The sequence below is a fragment of the Callorhinus ursinus genome, unplaced genomic scaffold (genome assembly GCF_003265705.2).
Source record: "Callorhinus ursinus isolate GAN/ISIS: 27379988/994484 unplaced genomic scaffold, GSC_fseal_2.0 scaffold36, whole genome shotgun sequence".
NCBI lineage: Eukaryota > Metazoa > Chordata > Mammalia > Carnivora > Otariidae > Callorhinus > Callorhinus ursinus.
Window position 1 is genome coordinate 5,519,386 of NW_027397098.1, and position 15,943 is coordinate 5,535,328.

General features: G+C 38.5%; 1 protein-coding gene and 1 non-coding gene across 5 annotated transcripts in view; one reads left to right on the forward strand and one right to left on the reverse strand.

Moving 5' to 3' along the window:
* The window catches only part of USP6NL (USP6 N-terminal like), a 288,797-nt gene that overhangs the window by 188,533 nt on the left and 84,321 nt on the right, over nt 1–15,943 (forward strand). For 2 of the 4 annotated variants that reach the window (XM_073879915.1, XM_025853520.2), the window contains 2 exons: nt 12,965–13,032; nt 15,129–15,211. In XM_073879915.1, coding sequence (XP_073736016.1) covers nt 12,965–13,032; nt 15,129–15,211 — 151 coding nt within the window. Of the gene's footprint in view, nt 1–8,941; nt 9,093–12,964; nt 13,033–15,128; nt 15,212–15,943 lie in introns of those variants that run through there. The other 2 variants (XM_025853518.2, XM_073879916.1) reach the window with 2 other exon arrangements.
* On the reverse strand, nt 2,439–2,547 carry LOC112810145 (U6 spliceosomal RNA). Its single transcript, XR_003204772.1, has one exon. It is a non-coding gene; the product is annotated as a U6 spliceosomal RNA (small nuclear RNA).

Consider the following 15,943-nt stretch of genomic DNA (forward strand, 5'->3'; position numbering starts at 1 on the left):
AAAAAAAAAAAAAAAAAAAAAAGGTTTAATTCTATCAATTTGAGCTGCTCCAATTTAACATTTGGAAAATTTTGCTTGCTTGTTTGTAATGATCACAGACTAGGAAAATGCATTTTATGTGCGTAAAACTCCATGGCAGCTTTCTGGTATCAGTGGAAGGAAATTTTGAGAACTTGGGTATCTGAAGGTGCACGGAATAAGTAATTCTGGGAAGTCATTTTCAGATCTAGGAAGATTTTTCTTTTTATTGGAGGAGGATATTCACTTGTGGAAACACAACCAGCACACGTGTAGGTTTGAGCACACTGACTCAGCTAACCCACTTCCTGGTTACGGTGCCTTAGTTTCTTGGTAGCGTATTCCTTATTAATTTACAGATATGCAGATATATTCTCTTTCTGTCTTCACTTTTGTGGAATAATGGGCAACGGGACAGGCTTTGTAGCCTTCCAGATAATGGGTTTGTATTGAGGCTTTGACCCTTAACATAGCTTGGACAAGTTGCTTGACCTCTTAAGTTTCATTTTCTCATCTGTAAAATATAAATGATGATAGGGCTGTTTGAACATTCAGTGAGATATTGTATGTACCTAGCACAGGGCCTGCTGAGTAATAAAAGCTCAATAACATGAGCTTTTAATAAGCACATTCTTACTCCTTCCTGAGTAGCCTTCATTTTCGCTACATCTTCTGGCCAGTTTTCTCTTCAAAACCACCTCCTTGGCTTCCTATTGACTGGAGGGCATTTCCTTGGCCTCTTGCCCTGATTTAATGCTACTTTGAGGATCCCTTTTGACAGATTCTCTTGACAAACCTTTGTTCATTTGCTTGCCATTTCATTTGTCCAAAGATTACGTGGAGTGATTAAGAGCACTCTGGAGCCTTATTGCCTTAGTCCCAATGCCACTTCTATAACTTCAAAGCTGTGTGATCTTGCTAGTTAATTAACCTAACAATTTTCTTGTCTGTGAAATGAACAATAATGATACCTACCTCATAGTTTGGATGTGAGGTCACTACATGAAATAGCATACATAGGATGTTTAGATTGTGCAGAAGAAATGCTAGCTGTTATTATGAGCCAGACTCTTGGTTGATGTTTATTTTATCTAGTCTCCTGATCAGTGACTTTCATATGTGTATAGCACTTTTGATGTTTGTTATATAAAATAAATCTCACTTATACAAGGCACCCCGACATAAAATTATTGGTATAATAACAGTAACTGTAAAGAATGGGGCGCCTGGGTGGCTCAGTCGGTTAAGCATCTGCCTTCGGCTCAGGTCATGATCCCAGGGTCCTGGGATCGAGCCCCACATCGGGCTCCCTGCTCAGTGAGGGGCTTGCTTCTCCCTCTCCCTCTGCCGCTCCCCCCGCTTGTGCTCGCTCGCTCTCTCTCTGTGTCAAATAAATAAATAAAATCTTTAAAAAAAATCATGTAAAGTGTTATATTAAACATACATACAAATGTGAGATATGCATATATGATGTTCATAGGTTTTGTTAGGGGAGGTGGTGAATGCAACTCTATGTTATGAGAATTATGTGGTGCTGTGCTTGGAGCTTAGGGCACTTTTAAAAAAAATTATTTGAATGAATGACAGCTTCAGTGTGATATGAACACTTAATATTTATTATTTCCCAAGTTGCTGGCATTCGATGGCCTTATATTCTTTTTTTTTTTTTTTTTAAGTAGTGTCCATGCCCAGCTTGGAGCCCAGTGCAGGGCTTGAACTCACAAACCTGAGATCAAGACCTGAGCTGAGATCAGGAGTTGGATGCTTAACTGACTGAGCCACCCAGGCACTCCTCAATGGCCTTATATTCTGATTTGAATCTAAGGGCCATTCAGGGACTGAATAATACTTGCATTGTCATACTTCTTTAAAAAAAATGTATTAATGCAATTCTTTCTGTGTGCTACTCTGTTGTTCTAAGTGATACAGAGTTCTTGTTTTTGTATGCCATTTTAGGCACAGTTTGTTATTTGCATATCTTTTTTGATTTAAGGAGTGGAAAAGTTACCATCGGATTGAGAACGGGGTTTGCCAAATTATCTGTGGAATTAGTTATGTACTATTAAGGTGGGCCTTCTATGAATTCTCTTCCATTCCCTTTGTCTTATATGTGGTCTATAAGAATCTGCTGTAATTGTGTCATTTCTCGTTAGTACCCAATGGGCGGAATTCAACACGAACTTGTAGTGAATATAACTGTACATGCTTAAAGTTCTGAATGAGCTGAAAGAGTTGTGAAAGTCAAGTAAATGAAGTAGATTCAACAGAATTCTTTCCATAATCAGAAATTAATTGTGGGGGCATTTGAGTTAGTATCTACTAAATGCATAAAGTATTTTAGCAGAGTTAACTTTAGTATCCATATGGTGATTAGTCGGTCAAATATTTTGGCTGTTTTTTTTTTTTTTTGTCTTTTTTGTGTATTTTTGGAATGCTTCATGAATTTGCGTGTCATCCTTGCGCAGGGGCCATGCTAATCCTCCCTGTATCGTTCCAGTTTTTCAGTATGTGTGCTGCTGAAGGGAGCACTACATGTTTCTTGAACATTTCCTATTATTATCCTAAAACATACAACTTCTAGGAGGTATGGTTGCTTAGGATCACAAAGAATATTTCATTTAAGTGGTTCTTGGACTCTGTGCATCATTGGAGTCTATTTTGCACAAATAGTAACAATTCAGTGTGGTAAATTTTGAAGGCTGCTGGAAAGTAGAAAGCAACTGTGAAGAATCCATAAGAATCATAGATACATTTGTTTCTAAGAAAAAAAATGTAAGGACTAGCAGAGGTGAGAAGAAATATAAAAAAGATCATCCATTTGTAATTCAGCAAAATAGCTTGGTGGTTAGAAGTAGGGCTTTGAAGTCAGATGGTCTTGACTTTTAAGTCCTGTTCTGCCCCTTACTTCCCCAGGACCGGAATGACTTAACCTTTCCACACCTCAGGCTCCCCTTATGTAAACTGGGGATAGACATACAACTATCAGAGTAGGTTGGGTGAGGATTATATGAGGTTATATGTAGTAAATGCTCAACACAGTGTCTGGCACGTAGTAAACTCTGACTAGACAGGTTGTAAAGGATCCACAAACAGGGAGTTGTTACCAATGAGTCTTGTGTCATCTTCTAAAACAATCATACTACTGGAAAAGCAGCTAAGGTATAATCCTGAGTTTGCCAGCAACTGTAGGCGGATCTAAGTGAGTAAAATGACTCATAAGCTTGTCTTGGTGCTAAGTATCTGTTGTTGGCAATTTTGTCATTCAACCCTGCCCCCAAATGTGGGAGTTGCACTCATATTCAACAGCTAGTAATTATGCTTCTCATCAGTAGTAGTGGTATTTAAATATTGTTACATCACTCCATATCCTTTTTCTCTGTGAATCACCTTACACATAAGCGTGGGAGCTTCTAGTCTGATTTGGGGAGTTCTGGGGAACCCATAGTGATACCATTTCTTCTCTTTGAGAAGTAAGACACAAGAGACTGACAGGTGGAGATCAAAATGTCTCCTCTGTTGGCTGATCTGAGGACATGACATTAGATCTGAAGTGAAAAGGGCTTATTAGCCCATCTTGACTTAGACCTATCCGCTGGGTGACTAGCATAGCCGAGCAACTAAAGGCCTCCCCTCAGGCCAGGTGCCTTCATGCATGGAGGGTAGACCAGAGGGCAGGCACCCAGAGTGATGAGAGAGAGAGCAAGGAGCTCAACCAGGCCAACCTCAGAAGTCCTTCTGCGCCCATGAGAGGAGTGAGGGAAGAGTGGGGGGAGAGTTCTGGAGTGTCCCTCTAGCTGAAGCGTCTCCGCATGGACTTGAAGCATAAGGGTAGCACACTCAGCCAAGTGAACAGGACCTTCCTGTCAAGAAAGTGAGAGTGTGATGTTCTGTGAGTAGATTGGGGAGCTAGATCAAGGAAGATGTGAGGAGAGGAGGAGACTGGAACACAAACATCACACACAAGTCTCTGGTTTTCTTCATCTTTCAAGAGGTTCCTCCTTTGTCTGTCTGTCTGTCGATCGATGTATCCCCTTGCTTCCTTCCTTCCTTTCCTTCCTTTCCTTCTTTCCTTCTTCCTTAATGGATATGAAGGACTTGTAAGTAAACAGAAGTGCTAATTAGAAATAAATTGTGACTTCTCATATCTGAATTTTACAGTCTTAATAAAATTTTTAATGCTACTTGAAATAGAATAAAAAACAAAGCTGATAATCTTTAGTAAAGGTATATTTTTGCAGTGAAAGTATATCTGGATAATAGTTTAAAATCTAACTGTTGGGGCACCTGGGTTAATCAGTTGAGCGTCCGACTCTTGGTTTTGGCTCAGGTCATGATCAGGGTTATGGGCTTGAACTCTGCCGCTGTCAGGCTCTGCACTCAGCATGGAGCCTGCTTAAGAGATTCTCTCTCTCCCTCTCCTTCCCCTTCAGCTCCTCCCCTGGCCTGCTAACGGCCACCTAACTAAATAAAATAAAAATCTAATTGTTAAAAATGAATTGATATATTAAGTGTTTAGCTAGTTGAATAGTTCACAATAGTAATTAATTTTGAGGAGTTATTTTTATCTTTTAAGAAATATTTGGTGAGCATCTCCCCTCTGTTAGGCACTGTGATAGATACTAGCAATACCAAGATGAATGAGATAACTGTCTTTTGTTCATGGAGGTTACGGTTAAGTAGACATGTCAATAAGTATATTCAATGAGGTGTTATGGGTATCAGTTTGGACACTTGTGTGGCTGTTTTGAGAGCTAATCTGGGCATTTCTGAAGACTTTGGGTTATGGAATTGGTTCTTGCATGTATTTAGTGTCTAGCCTTTGGCTGTCCCTTCCTTGATCACGATTATTTATAGTAGTTTTATAATTGCAGCTATGACCCAAATCTGTGTTGTCTTATTCCCAGTGAACATGAGAGAGAGAGAAGGAAGCCAATGACTTTCTAAGATTCTTAACTCTAGTGGAGGGAGGAAGAAGGAGAGAAGAAGGTTTTGGAGGTTGTACGGTTGTTGATAAGACATTGTTTAATATGGAATTAAGTAAGTTATGAGAGATGGAAGTGGGACCTGGCTGGGGTGCAAAGTAATGTTGGATTACTGATGACCTCGCAGTGGAGGGGGTAGAAGGGGCGCGAGGAGACACTGGGTTGGTTCTCATGGGACCGGCAGGTGGTCGGTGTCCCACGGGATCCTGGCGTGCCTTTTCAGAATAAGCTTTCTCTGGGGGGCTGGGGGGAGGGTGGGTATTTGGAACTTGTAGGTGCCCACACTTAATGTCATCTTACACAGAATGACCAGTTACAATAAGTGGTATTTCAGGTTCTCTTGTGACTAGTGCACCTTCCTTTCTTTTATTTGTTTTTAGTTATGTTTTAGTGTTAATGTGCTTAACTCTGCTTATTCCTCCTTCGAGTATTCCTTCCAGCCTTGGATCTAGAGCATGACAAAATTTAGCAGTGGTGCCTATTAAGATTTTATCATGAAAAGAATCCTTATTTTTGATATGTCTTAGTCCACGGCATGCTAAGAAAGCAATCACAAATAACTGAAACTATTGCGTAGGCACCCTTGGTGCAGAGGGCCTCTTTTGGTTGAAAGATGTGGTGGAATGAAGGAACACAGATCGTGGACAAGAATAACTTATTCAAATTATTTCAAGAAAAAAGAGCGTTCTTTGTACTGAGCAGGAAGTGAAAGCCACTGGGAACTGAAGCATGAAGCAGCTTCAGGGAGAGGTCCTTCTCTCTTTTTTTAGACTGAACTGTCTCTGCGATGGTGACTCGCTTTGCTCTGCACATCAGTACTGTTTTCCTCTCTGCAACAGTTGCTTTTTCTCAGCTTCCTGGTAGTTTCTGCTTCCTCTGTTTTTCCGCTCGCCTTTGGTCACCGCTGCCTCGTAAGCTCTTTACCTCATGATGTTTCATCTTTAACTCCCATTAAAAATGGCTTCTCATTTTATCCTAGTGCACATTCCTTAGAGAAGACTGGTCGAATAGATTACGTTAACGCATTTAGGAAGCTTTATAGCTGTGGAAAGGTTGACGTAGATCTGTTGAAGTATTTGAGCCAGCTGAACTCTGTTTCATGACAGTGCACTGTAGCTTGCTCATTAGCCACCACAGTGGGGGATAGTGGCATTCTGGAAGTTGGGAGATGCCACAGACCAGGTCGCCGAGCCCTTACTTCTTCCCTCTAAGAATCGGTTGCTAAGCCCTTATTGGCACACCACTGGGTAGATCTATAGGTGTTGATATGCACAATCTTTAAGATGTACTGTTAAATGAAAAAGAGAAAGGTGTAGAATTATTTATAGAATGATTCTAGTTTTTGACTAGAAAAGGGAAATTGACGTCTGTGTGTGCGCGCATGGGTACACGCAGGTTCTTGTACAGTGCAGAGAATGTTTGTCCTAGGTCACAGTACCTGCTTTTAGGAAGGCGGCTTAGGTTTGGAGTGGGGTCTGTGTGTGCAGATCAGAGTTTGGTTTTGGACACTTTGTCTGCAGTTGCTTGTGAACATTAAAAGTTAATAAAATTGTTATGTAATCAGAATAATGTCAGTATCACATAATCATAATAATGTCAGTATCATTTACTTCAGTCTCAAATATTATGATGTACATAGGAAGGAAGTAAAATCCTACTGTTGAAAGTGTCGAGGTCACATGAATTCATTTCTCCTATTTGCCATCCAATTCAAATGTACAAATGCCTTTTGTACATTTCTTTATATTTGACTGTGACTTTTAGCACTTTCTGCTTTGCTTGTTCTAAGATTTCTAACAGTCCTTTCACCCTCTTTTTGGAGTCTTTCATGTATAAGCTTTTACTGTATCACTAATAATACCCACTTTCTTCCTGAAGACACCTTGTATTCCCTATTCTAATGTAGGCTGGCTGCTCTCTAGGCAGCTACACAGTTGGCATCTGGAAATGTCTAATTTTAGCCCCCTGAGATTTCATGGATCCTGTGTCTGCCCCTCTTTTTGATTCTGTCAAAGAAAATATTATTCTGGCACTTTTTAAAACAACAAAGAAGACTTTGTTCAGGACGATTGCAGTTAGGGTCAAGACGGTCAGCAATAGGGGAGAGAGATTGGGCTCCCCTCCAAACGGTAAGAACAAGTAGGGGTAATAGCCAACAGGCAGAGTAAAGGATTCAGTGGGTAGAGGTGACATCAAGGGTACCGGGGTCCTTCCTACACTGACTGAATAGGATTCTGGGTAAAGGTATGCCAGGGTGACCAGTTATCAGGGTGTGGGGGGACTCCTGCTACAGCTAGGCTAGGCAGGCTGGAAACAGGATGAGGCCTCATCAGGAAGAGGGTTAGGAGGGGCCTGACTAAAGTTTGAAAAAGGAGACAGTCTCTGTCAATTTTTTCTGTTGTCTTGCTTTTCTGTAGTGTATTCTGAAATTCTTTTTAAAAGAAACATTGCAGAGGCAGTGAACTTTGAATCACTGTATAGGTTCCCTATCACTGCTACAACAATTGACCACAAACTTGGTGGTTTAAAACAACATAGATTTATTCTCTTATAGTTCTGGAGGCCAGAGTCTGAAGTCAGTTTCACTGGGCCAAAGACAAGGTGTCAGCCTGGCTGGTTCCTTCTGGAGCCATCAGGGGAGAATCCGCTTCCGAGTCTGTTCTAACTTCTGGAGACCACCTGCTTTCTCTGGCTAGTGACCCCTTCCTTTCTCACAACACTGCAACCTCTTGCCTCCATCGTCACACTTTCTTGTCTCCCTTTTATGTGGTGCCTTATGATTATGTTGGGTCTGTCTGCATGATCCAGAATAATCTCCCCTTCTCAGGAGCCTTACTTAATTACGTCTGCAAATCCCTTTTGCCATATAAGGAACATTCACAGGTTCCAGAGATTAGGATGTGGACATCTTCTGGGGGGGGGGGGGTGGTTCATTCTTGAGCTGAGCACAACTCATAATACCTAGAAATGTTTTTATTTTTTCTTCATGCTTCATTAATAGTTGGGCTTGGTATAGAATTCTAAGTAAATGATAATTTTTTTCTCAGAACTTTGGAAACAGGGTTTCATATCTTTTAGCTGCTAAGAAGTTTGGTATCAGTCTGATTCTCATTCCTTGGTCTATGACTTGAAATTTTTCCCTCTCCCTAAGCTTCTGAGATCTTTTGCTTATATTGAATATTACAGATGGCTTAAGCTGGGTGTAAACTTAATGCATTAGTGTCCAGTTAAGTGTAATTAATGTTCACAAGCATGCCTCTAACATGGCTGTTACATGCAAAGTGGTTTCCAAATTGTAGGTCCTTGACCATTTGAAAGAAAGAAGGAAGCATTGAAGGGAAGTAAGAAAAAATAAATAGAATGGAATAGACAATTTCATAGTGCCATCCTACAGTATTTATACACATTGTTTCACAAAACATTTGTTTCACTTGTGTATGTGTGGTGTGTTAAAACTTTCCAAAACTTTCCAAAACCTTCCAAAATTTAGCAGGTATTCACTTAGTGTCTGAAACAGAGGCTGAGTTTTCACATTAAAAATTATGTTAAGAAGTGAAATGTATTTGAGGAGAACATTCCTCCTTAGCTTTCGTTTAATGTTTTCAATAAAAATTGTCTTTTTTACTTCATGACAAATTTTATTAAAAGTAGTAGGCATGTGGCTAATTTTGCAGTACAAGATGAAGGCATGTTATAAAGCTGCTTGTTTCAAGCTCCTGTTTGTTGTCAGATGGAATGCTGGGTGTAGGCTGGTATGGTTCATACTTGGGATCTAGCCTGAAAGACATGTTTTTACCCTCAACAAACATCATCTTTGTTTGAATATCTGTAGTCTGTGTAACCACAGAAAGGTCTTTTCTTCTCCCCTAGAAACGTTTTCTTTCTTGTGCTTGTTTCACAAATAGTTTCGAGTAGAGCTGCCTTCCACTTTTCTGTTTCAGTTTGTTGCAAGAATGTGTGAGGCACCATCGAACACTCCTGGTGTGCTTGAGAACTGTAAAATAATAATGAAATCTTGGAGTAGATAAGTTTACTCTATGAGGACTGACGCTGCCGTTAATTCCCAAGGCCAGACCAATTGTCTAACAAAGGGTAAAGTACTTCCTAAATTGGAATAGTTGATTTTATATAGTAATTATCTGTCCAAATGTACAGTAGGAAAAAATGTCTGTTGTCACTTTTATTTTAGTGGATTTGAAATTTACTAACTTTGACTGACTTGTTCATTACAATTTGGGATTAATTGAGTGATGATACTAAGCTACAATGCCTGCTTTTAAAAAATGTCATTCAGGAGGATGCTGGCTTCTTAAAAGTTCTTGTGTTTAAAGGGAATTAGAGGTCTTCTTAAAATGTTATAGTTGTCAGTTTTTTAAATGCTTCATAAGATGCGATAGCTGTCATTTTCTGCCATAAATATGTGCCCAGGTATGTTTTCCTGTATACTTGAGTATTTAATCTAATGTCTTTTGATTTTTACTGCTTCAAATATGCCTCTTTTACTTTGGAATGTTGTTACGTTAGATGTGAAGTCAATGAAAATGATTTGATTTAATTTGGCTTGAGTAATATAATAGAGATTTTTAAAATTTAATAATGACATGGGATCTAAGTACTGAGGAACACAACTGTCATTGTTTAATAGGTGCCTGGAACTTTGTGCACACTTGTGCACAGACACAAGACAGCTGTTGATATCCCTTTGTGGTCAATGTTTTAGGGCAGACCCTTTGTTCTTGCAATGGAATTTCTAAATAAGCACTCACAATGAAACCAAAGGGAGGGTTCTAGTGTAATTCTTAATAAACTTCTCAACTCTAAATCAGATAGTGTGAAACAGAATGTAACTATAGTGAATGCTGTATAGGGATATTACTTCTTACTCTAAAGATGATTGCCTCACAATGTAGATTACTAAATAATGTCTCTACTACTCCCTGTTGGAAAGAATTGGCATTTAGATTTAGTCTCTTCAGAGAAGCAGGTTTGGCTGTATTTTATAAAATCAGTCTGACTTCAAAAATTCATGCTTTTTTTAGGACACATTTGTCAACATTACAGAATTTTCTCTCCACAGGGAAATGCAATGATAAGAAATTTCTAAGGGAATTTAAAGATTTAGAACTTACTTTATTTGATTTGGAGGGCTGCTCTAATCATATTAAAGTATATGATCTTTCTCTCATAAAAATAAGATAGAATTTCAGTCAATTCCAGTATGGCCTCTATTACATGCTTAGGTTTTCCTTTCTGGAAATCTCTAGACTAGAGATAATCTGTGGAAAGCTTTCTATCTTATAGTTCACCACAATGATGCTTTCTTGGGATACTTTGCATCTCCTAAACTCCATACTGTTTCCAGTTCTTGCCTTTATACGTTTAAACTTGTCATTGTTAAGTAGGAAATAGGGTTGAGACTCCTAGGACTGGTAGCAGGAATGAAGGTCTGATATAGAATATATTCAAAGAACACACTCATCCATTGAATTTGGCCTGATCACCATAGATACTCACACTTAGTTGTTCTGATAATGGAAGTGAAATTTAATAAGTAGTCAGCTTTCCTAGTTCGAGTTTAATTTCTATTAATTTGCTTTCCCCCTTTGTAGAAGTGGGAGTGTAATGTTGTGAAGCTGGGCAACTGAAGAGGGAAAAGGGATTGAGAGAGTTCCGTAAGTCTAGAATAGTAGGGTAATGAATATATAATTGAGTTGATTATCCTAGACTTCTGACTACATTAGTTCACTGTGAAAATCTAAACAACTAATCTGCATTTTTGTTAATTTACTGAACCATTCCATTATTTATTCATTTTTCCCCCAAAGGATAGCATATTGACACTTTGTAGTCTGAGAAAAGCAGTGACATAAACATTTTTTCCTCAAATACATGTTCAAAAATTTACAAATTCCCATTTTTCCAATTTTTACTATTATATTGATGACCTCATTGGCCTAAATCCCTCGAGGTAGAATTGTTGGGGTATGCCCGTTTTTAAGATTCTGCAGACATCAAATTGCTTTCCACAAAGATTTTTTTTTTTAAAGATTATTTATTTATTTATTTATTTGAGAGAGAGGATGAGATAGAAAGAGCATGAGAGGGAAGAGGGTCAGAGGGAGAAGCAGACTCCCCGCCGAGCAGGGAGCCCGATGCGGGACTTGATCCCGGGACTCCAGGATCATGACCTGAGCCGAAAGCAGTCGCTTAACCAACTGAGCCACCCAGGCACCCTCCACAAAGATTTTTATACACTGATAAGTCTCTCCTCAGAGTAAGCTACTGCAGATTTCCCCACGCTATTGCCAATATTGAGTAACATCAGTCCATTTTGTGGTCAGTCTAAGATAAGTACAAAGGTATTTTAAAGCTTGTATTTCTAACAAGTTTTTTTTTTTTATCCCCATGCCTTGGCTTTTAATTTTAGATTTTATTTTTATCAGAGCTATACTTGGTTTCAAGATTCAGCAGTCTGTACAGCTTATTTTGAAAAATAGCTGACTGCCATACTCCTCCCTCCCCACAGCCCACCCCACAGAAGTAACCACTCCACTCCCCGGGGCTTCGTTTTTGTTCTCTTCCATAGTGCTAGATGGCATGCCTGGATTGCCCCTTCCGCTTCTGCAGTTTCAGGCCGTATCTGCTGGTCTCCTGCTGTGGAGAAGATGTGGTTTTCTTCCCTGCACCCAACTTCTTCCACACTTGTGCACATCCTTTTGATCTTAGGCAGTTGACCCCTTTCGTCAGTATTCTGTGTTCAGCCCCACCCTTCCCTCTCCTCAGGAGCCACCATTTGCTGGGCCTTTGATGGAGGGAATTAGTGAGTTTCAAGAAGAATGGATATAAAATGTATGTTCCATCTGTCATCTTTCCCTGGAGGTCCTTTCTTGTGTCTTCAGTAATCATTTTTATAAAGTAATCCTTAAAATTACTGGCTATGGAGTCAAGACTATCTGGATTTGAATTCCAGTTTTGCTCTTTATTAGTTTTGTGACCTTAGACGAGTTCACTAAAATTGCTAGGCTTCATTTTTTGTCCATGTGATAGAATTCGTATACGTGATAAGGCATGTAAAGTGCTTTTCACGGTATCTGCTGCCTGCAGATATCTTACTATCTGCCAGAGACTTACTGAGAACACAGATATGCTTCTGGCTGCTATTGTTACTCTTGTGAATTTCTTGCTCGTGGCCTTTGCCCAGATTTCCATTGGAATGCTTGTCTTTTTCTTCCTGATAAGAGGTGCCTTTGATATAGCCTGTTACAGTTCTTTTGTTTTTCTTTACGGTACTTGTGATGTGTAATCATACGCATACTATTTCATGTTATGATCTCTACTGCTGTTGTCAGATTTGTGTTTTTCAAAGATACATGGTGGTAGTAAGAAAGAAGGGTATGTGTGTGCTGTAAGATTGGAGATTATCATAGTAGTTGGGACAGTTGATGAGGGGGACCTCAGAGGCCAAATGAAGAAGTAATTATTTTCATCATGTAGAAGAAATAATTTTTTTTAACTCCTGAAGTATATCTTATACTGGTTTGTTTTGTGGACAAATTACCTCAGTTTGTAAAAGCCTTCTTGAATGTTCTTCTCATCGTATACCCAGGTGGATTTCATCTGAAAACTTGGAGCTTTCGGTTTGTTTCTACTTTAATACTTATTTCTCTGAAATTAGATCCAAAATTGATTCTTGAGGGATAAGATTTATCATCTCCCCTACATTAATGCTATGTTAACAAATTTGCTTTCTTTTAAATATCATCTATATTATTGAAATGGTAGATGCATTGATACTTCAACATTGTAGTTACAGATACTTAACTCAGCCTTTTATTTGATTTTGCTGGTTTGTCCTTTTAGGCAATACTGATTTACTGTTTTATTTTTGTTTTGTCTTAGTTTTATAATTAATTAACTTTATGGTTCTTTAAAAAACGGTTCATCTAAATTTGATCTCTCCACAGATTCGGACCAGGATGTAGCACTCAAACTTGCCCAGGAGCGAGCTGAAATAGTTGCTAAGTATGACAGAGTAAGTATTCATATTTACCCTTTGAGTAAGTTTTATTAGAAAAAAAAAACATATAAACAGAAATGGATTTGGTGTTTGGAGAGCTTAAATTACAGAAGCAGTTTGTTTATGTGACAATGGAAGTCATCTTTTTTCTCTGACTTCATCTCCAGATTTTCTCTCCCTCTTTCCCTCTGCTCCAGCCACTCTAGTCTCTGTGGTTCTTTTTTTTTTTTTTTTTTTTTCCTGCGGTTCTTGAAACACACCAGGCTTGCTCCTACCTCTGGGCCTTTGCACTGCTGTTTCTTCTGCCTAGAACACTTTAATCCTGGATATTCTCATGCCTCATTGCCTCACCTTTTTGAGATCTTTACCCAGATGCTGCCGTCTTAGTGAGATCTTCTCTGACCACACTCTTTAATAGCCCCCTTCCCCAGCTCTCTGGATCCCTGTTCTCTTCTTTATTTTTCATTAGAGCCCTTGTTATATCAGCATACTTCATATTATACTTACTTTGTTTGTTGTCCGTTCTCACTCCTAGAATGTAAACTCTGAGGTTAAGGATTTCTTTTGTTTGGTTTACTCTTGTATCCTAAATATCTGGAATAGTTCCTAACTCATGCTACGTATTCAGTAAATATTTGAATATGTCAGTATATAGAATTAAATACCCATTTTATTTATAATTTATATATGCTATTAAAATTTTAACATGGATCTGAAAATTTGAACTTATACATTATGTGTACTCTCCATTACCATTTTATCTCTGTTAGTTATGGAATCTGGTTTTTGATGCCCTAGAATATCACAGTTGTTGACAGTTTACATATCTCCTTATTATTACTTTACCCCTTGAGGTCTATAATGGGTTGTAGGCAGTGATTTATAAATGTCATGTTTTATATTTATCGCAGTTGCATGTAATTTCCTATCTGTTATTTTTAATTATTTGTGAGAATAATGGGAGCATGAAATTATAGAAAGCCATCTGGACTGTGCCCTGCTCGCAGGGAGGCCATACTGGCAGGCAGTGCTCTACTTAATAGTTACGTTCCTAAAGTTTGTTTTAAAATTGGTTGTATGGAGCATCAGACACAATTTCCCATTATGGTGAGTAGGTTTTAGTGGAGTCTGTGAAAAACCTAATTAATTTATTTAACTGCTTAACTAATTTAAAACCAAGAAAACTATCATTCATTCATGCTTGTATGCATTTTTTTTTCCATGCAGTTAAGTCACACTCAGGAACTAGGCACTAGGCTAGCCATTGTGCAGTCACTGATAAAATATACGCACATGGAGGGGTCCACAAGACAGGTGGGTATTGAGTCTGAAATTTGATGGATTGGTGTAGACATTTGAGGTCCCTACTCTAATCGGTGCTGGTTAACAGCTTCAAAAGTAGAGGGAGAAGAGCACTGGGCTGAGGGCAGTGCTGTGGGCACACTGACAGTTAAGAGGGACCCATGAAGACCCATCAAAAGAAGAGTTGGATGGTATAAGGAGAACCAAGAGAGGCTGGTATGATGGAGTTTGAGGAATGGGGAGTGAGCAATACTGAGAAACGTACTGAACAGAATCCACTAGGTAAGAACTGAACAGTGTCCACTGGATGATCTATCCGATGGCAGATCATTTTTGACCTTGGCAAGAATAATGTCAAGGCTGATGTAGCTGTGAAGTAAAGAAGTAGAGAGACAAGGTGGATAGCTTACTGTTCTGAGTTTGGATGAAAGGCAAGAAAGAGTTTTTCCTATGACATGTTTAGTCAAAAACATTAAAGTTTGGCAGTTCCTTCTTGAGCGGTTTTCTTACCCTTCGTTGTTCTGTCTTTCCCAGCTGACTTCTGACGCAAAACCAGGTCTGATCAGGGCTTAGCTGCGTGTCAGCTGTTGCTGGCAGACGGGATCTTCTGAAGTTTGTAACTGGGAAGTAGTGATTATATTGCCAAAAGGAGTTTGTTTGTTTTTTTAAAGTTAATTTAGGTTGGTAATGCCTCATTTCTAGCTCTTATTATTAATTTGTAAAAAATTAACTCTTGTGGTCTTTTTGTTTTAAGTCATTATTCACTTTTATAAATTCCCAATAATACCCTTCTTTGTCCCCTATTACAGGGACGAGAAGGTGCAGAGATTGAACCTTGGGAGGATGCTGATTACCTTGTTTACAAAGTCACGGATAGATTTGGCTTTTTACAGTAAGTTGCATTGATTGAAAGCTAACTCTTTTATTATAATGTTTCTGTGGTGACCTATTATATTGATTTTCTTTTTTAATCGCACAGCTGTGAATAAGATTCCAGGAGTAGTCCTGCAATATGCTTTTTGTTATTACATTCCTGGCATTTTTAACCTCTATGATTAACATTGAACTATATAGTTAAGAATACAATCTTTGATAGTTGTTGTATTTTAGTAAGAACATAAAGTGCAATAAATGAGTTGTATTAATAATCTAGCAGAATTAAATGGAAATGAATAATAATTTGTATTTCAAAAATAATTACAAAACATTTCATTTTATGTAAATGCATTTTTAAAATAATTAGCAATTAGAACTTTAGTGTTATGCAGCCTAAAAATGAACAATGAAAGGAGATGCCGTTGATCTTTCCCATAGTTATAAATGTCTTTGTGTTATTGCTTCTCAGAATTAATTCCATTTATCCTGAGTATGTTATATAAAGAGTTGAGAGAGGTCTAGACTACTGTAAAGGGGCTAAAGTGATTTTGACTCTTGAAAACATCCTGCTAATGATGCAAATTCTGCCTGTTCCAGTTCTGGCATTGTTTGGGCAGATCCCTACAGGCTAGAGAGTTCTCTTCATCTCTATAGTTTGTTTGCTTCCATCCGATTTAGTGAGTAATTTCTCATTCAAATTTATTCTTCTCCAGTCTGATTTACTATAAATAGGAAAAAGCCAGAGTTT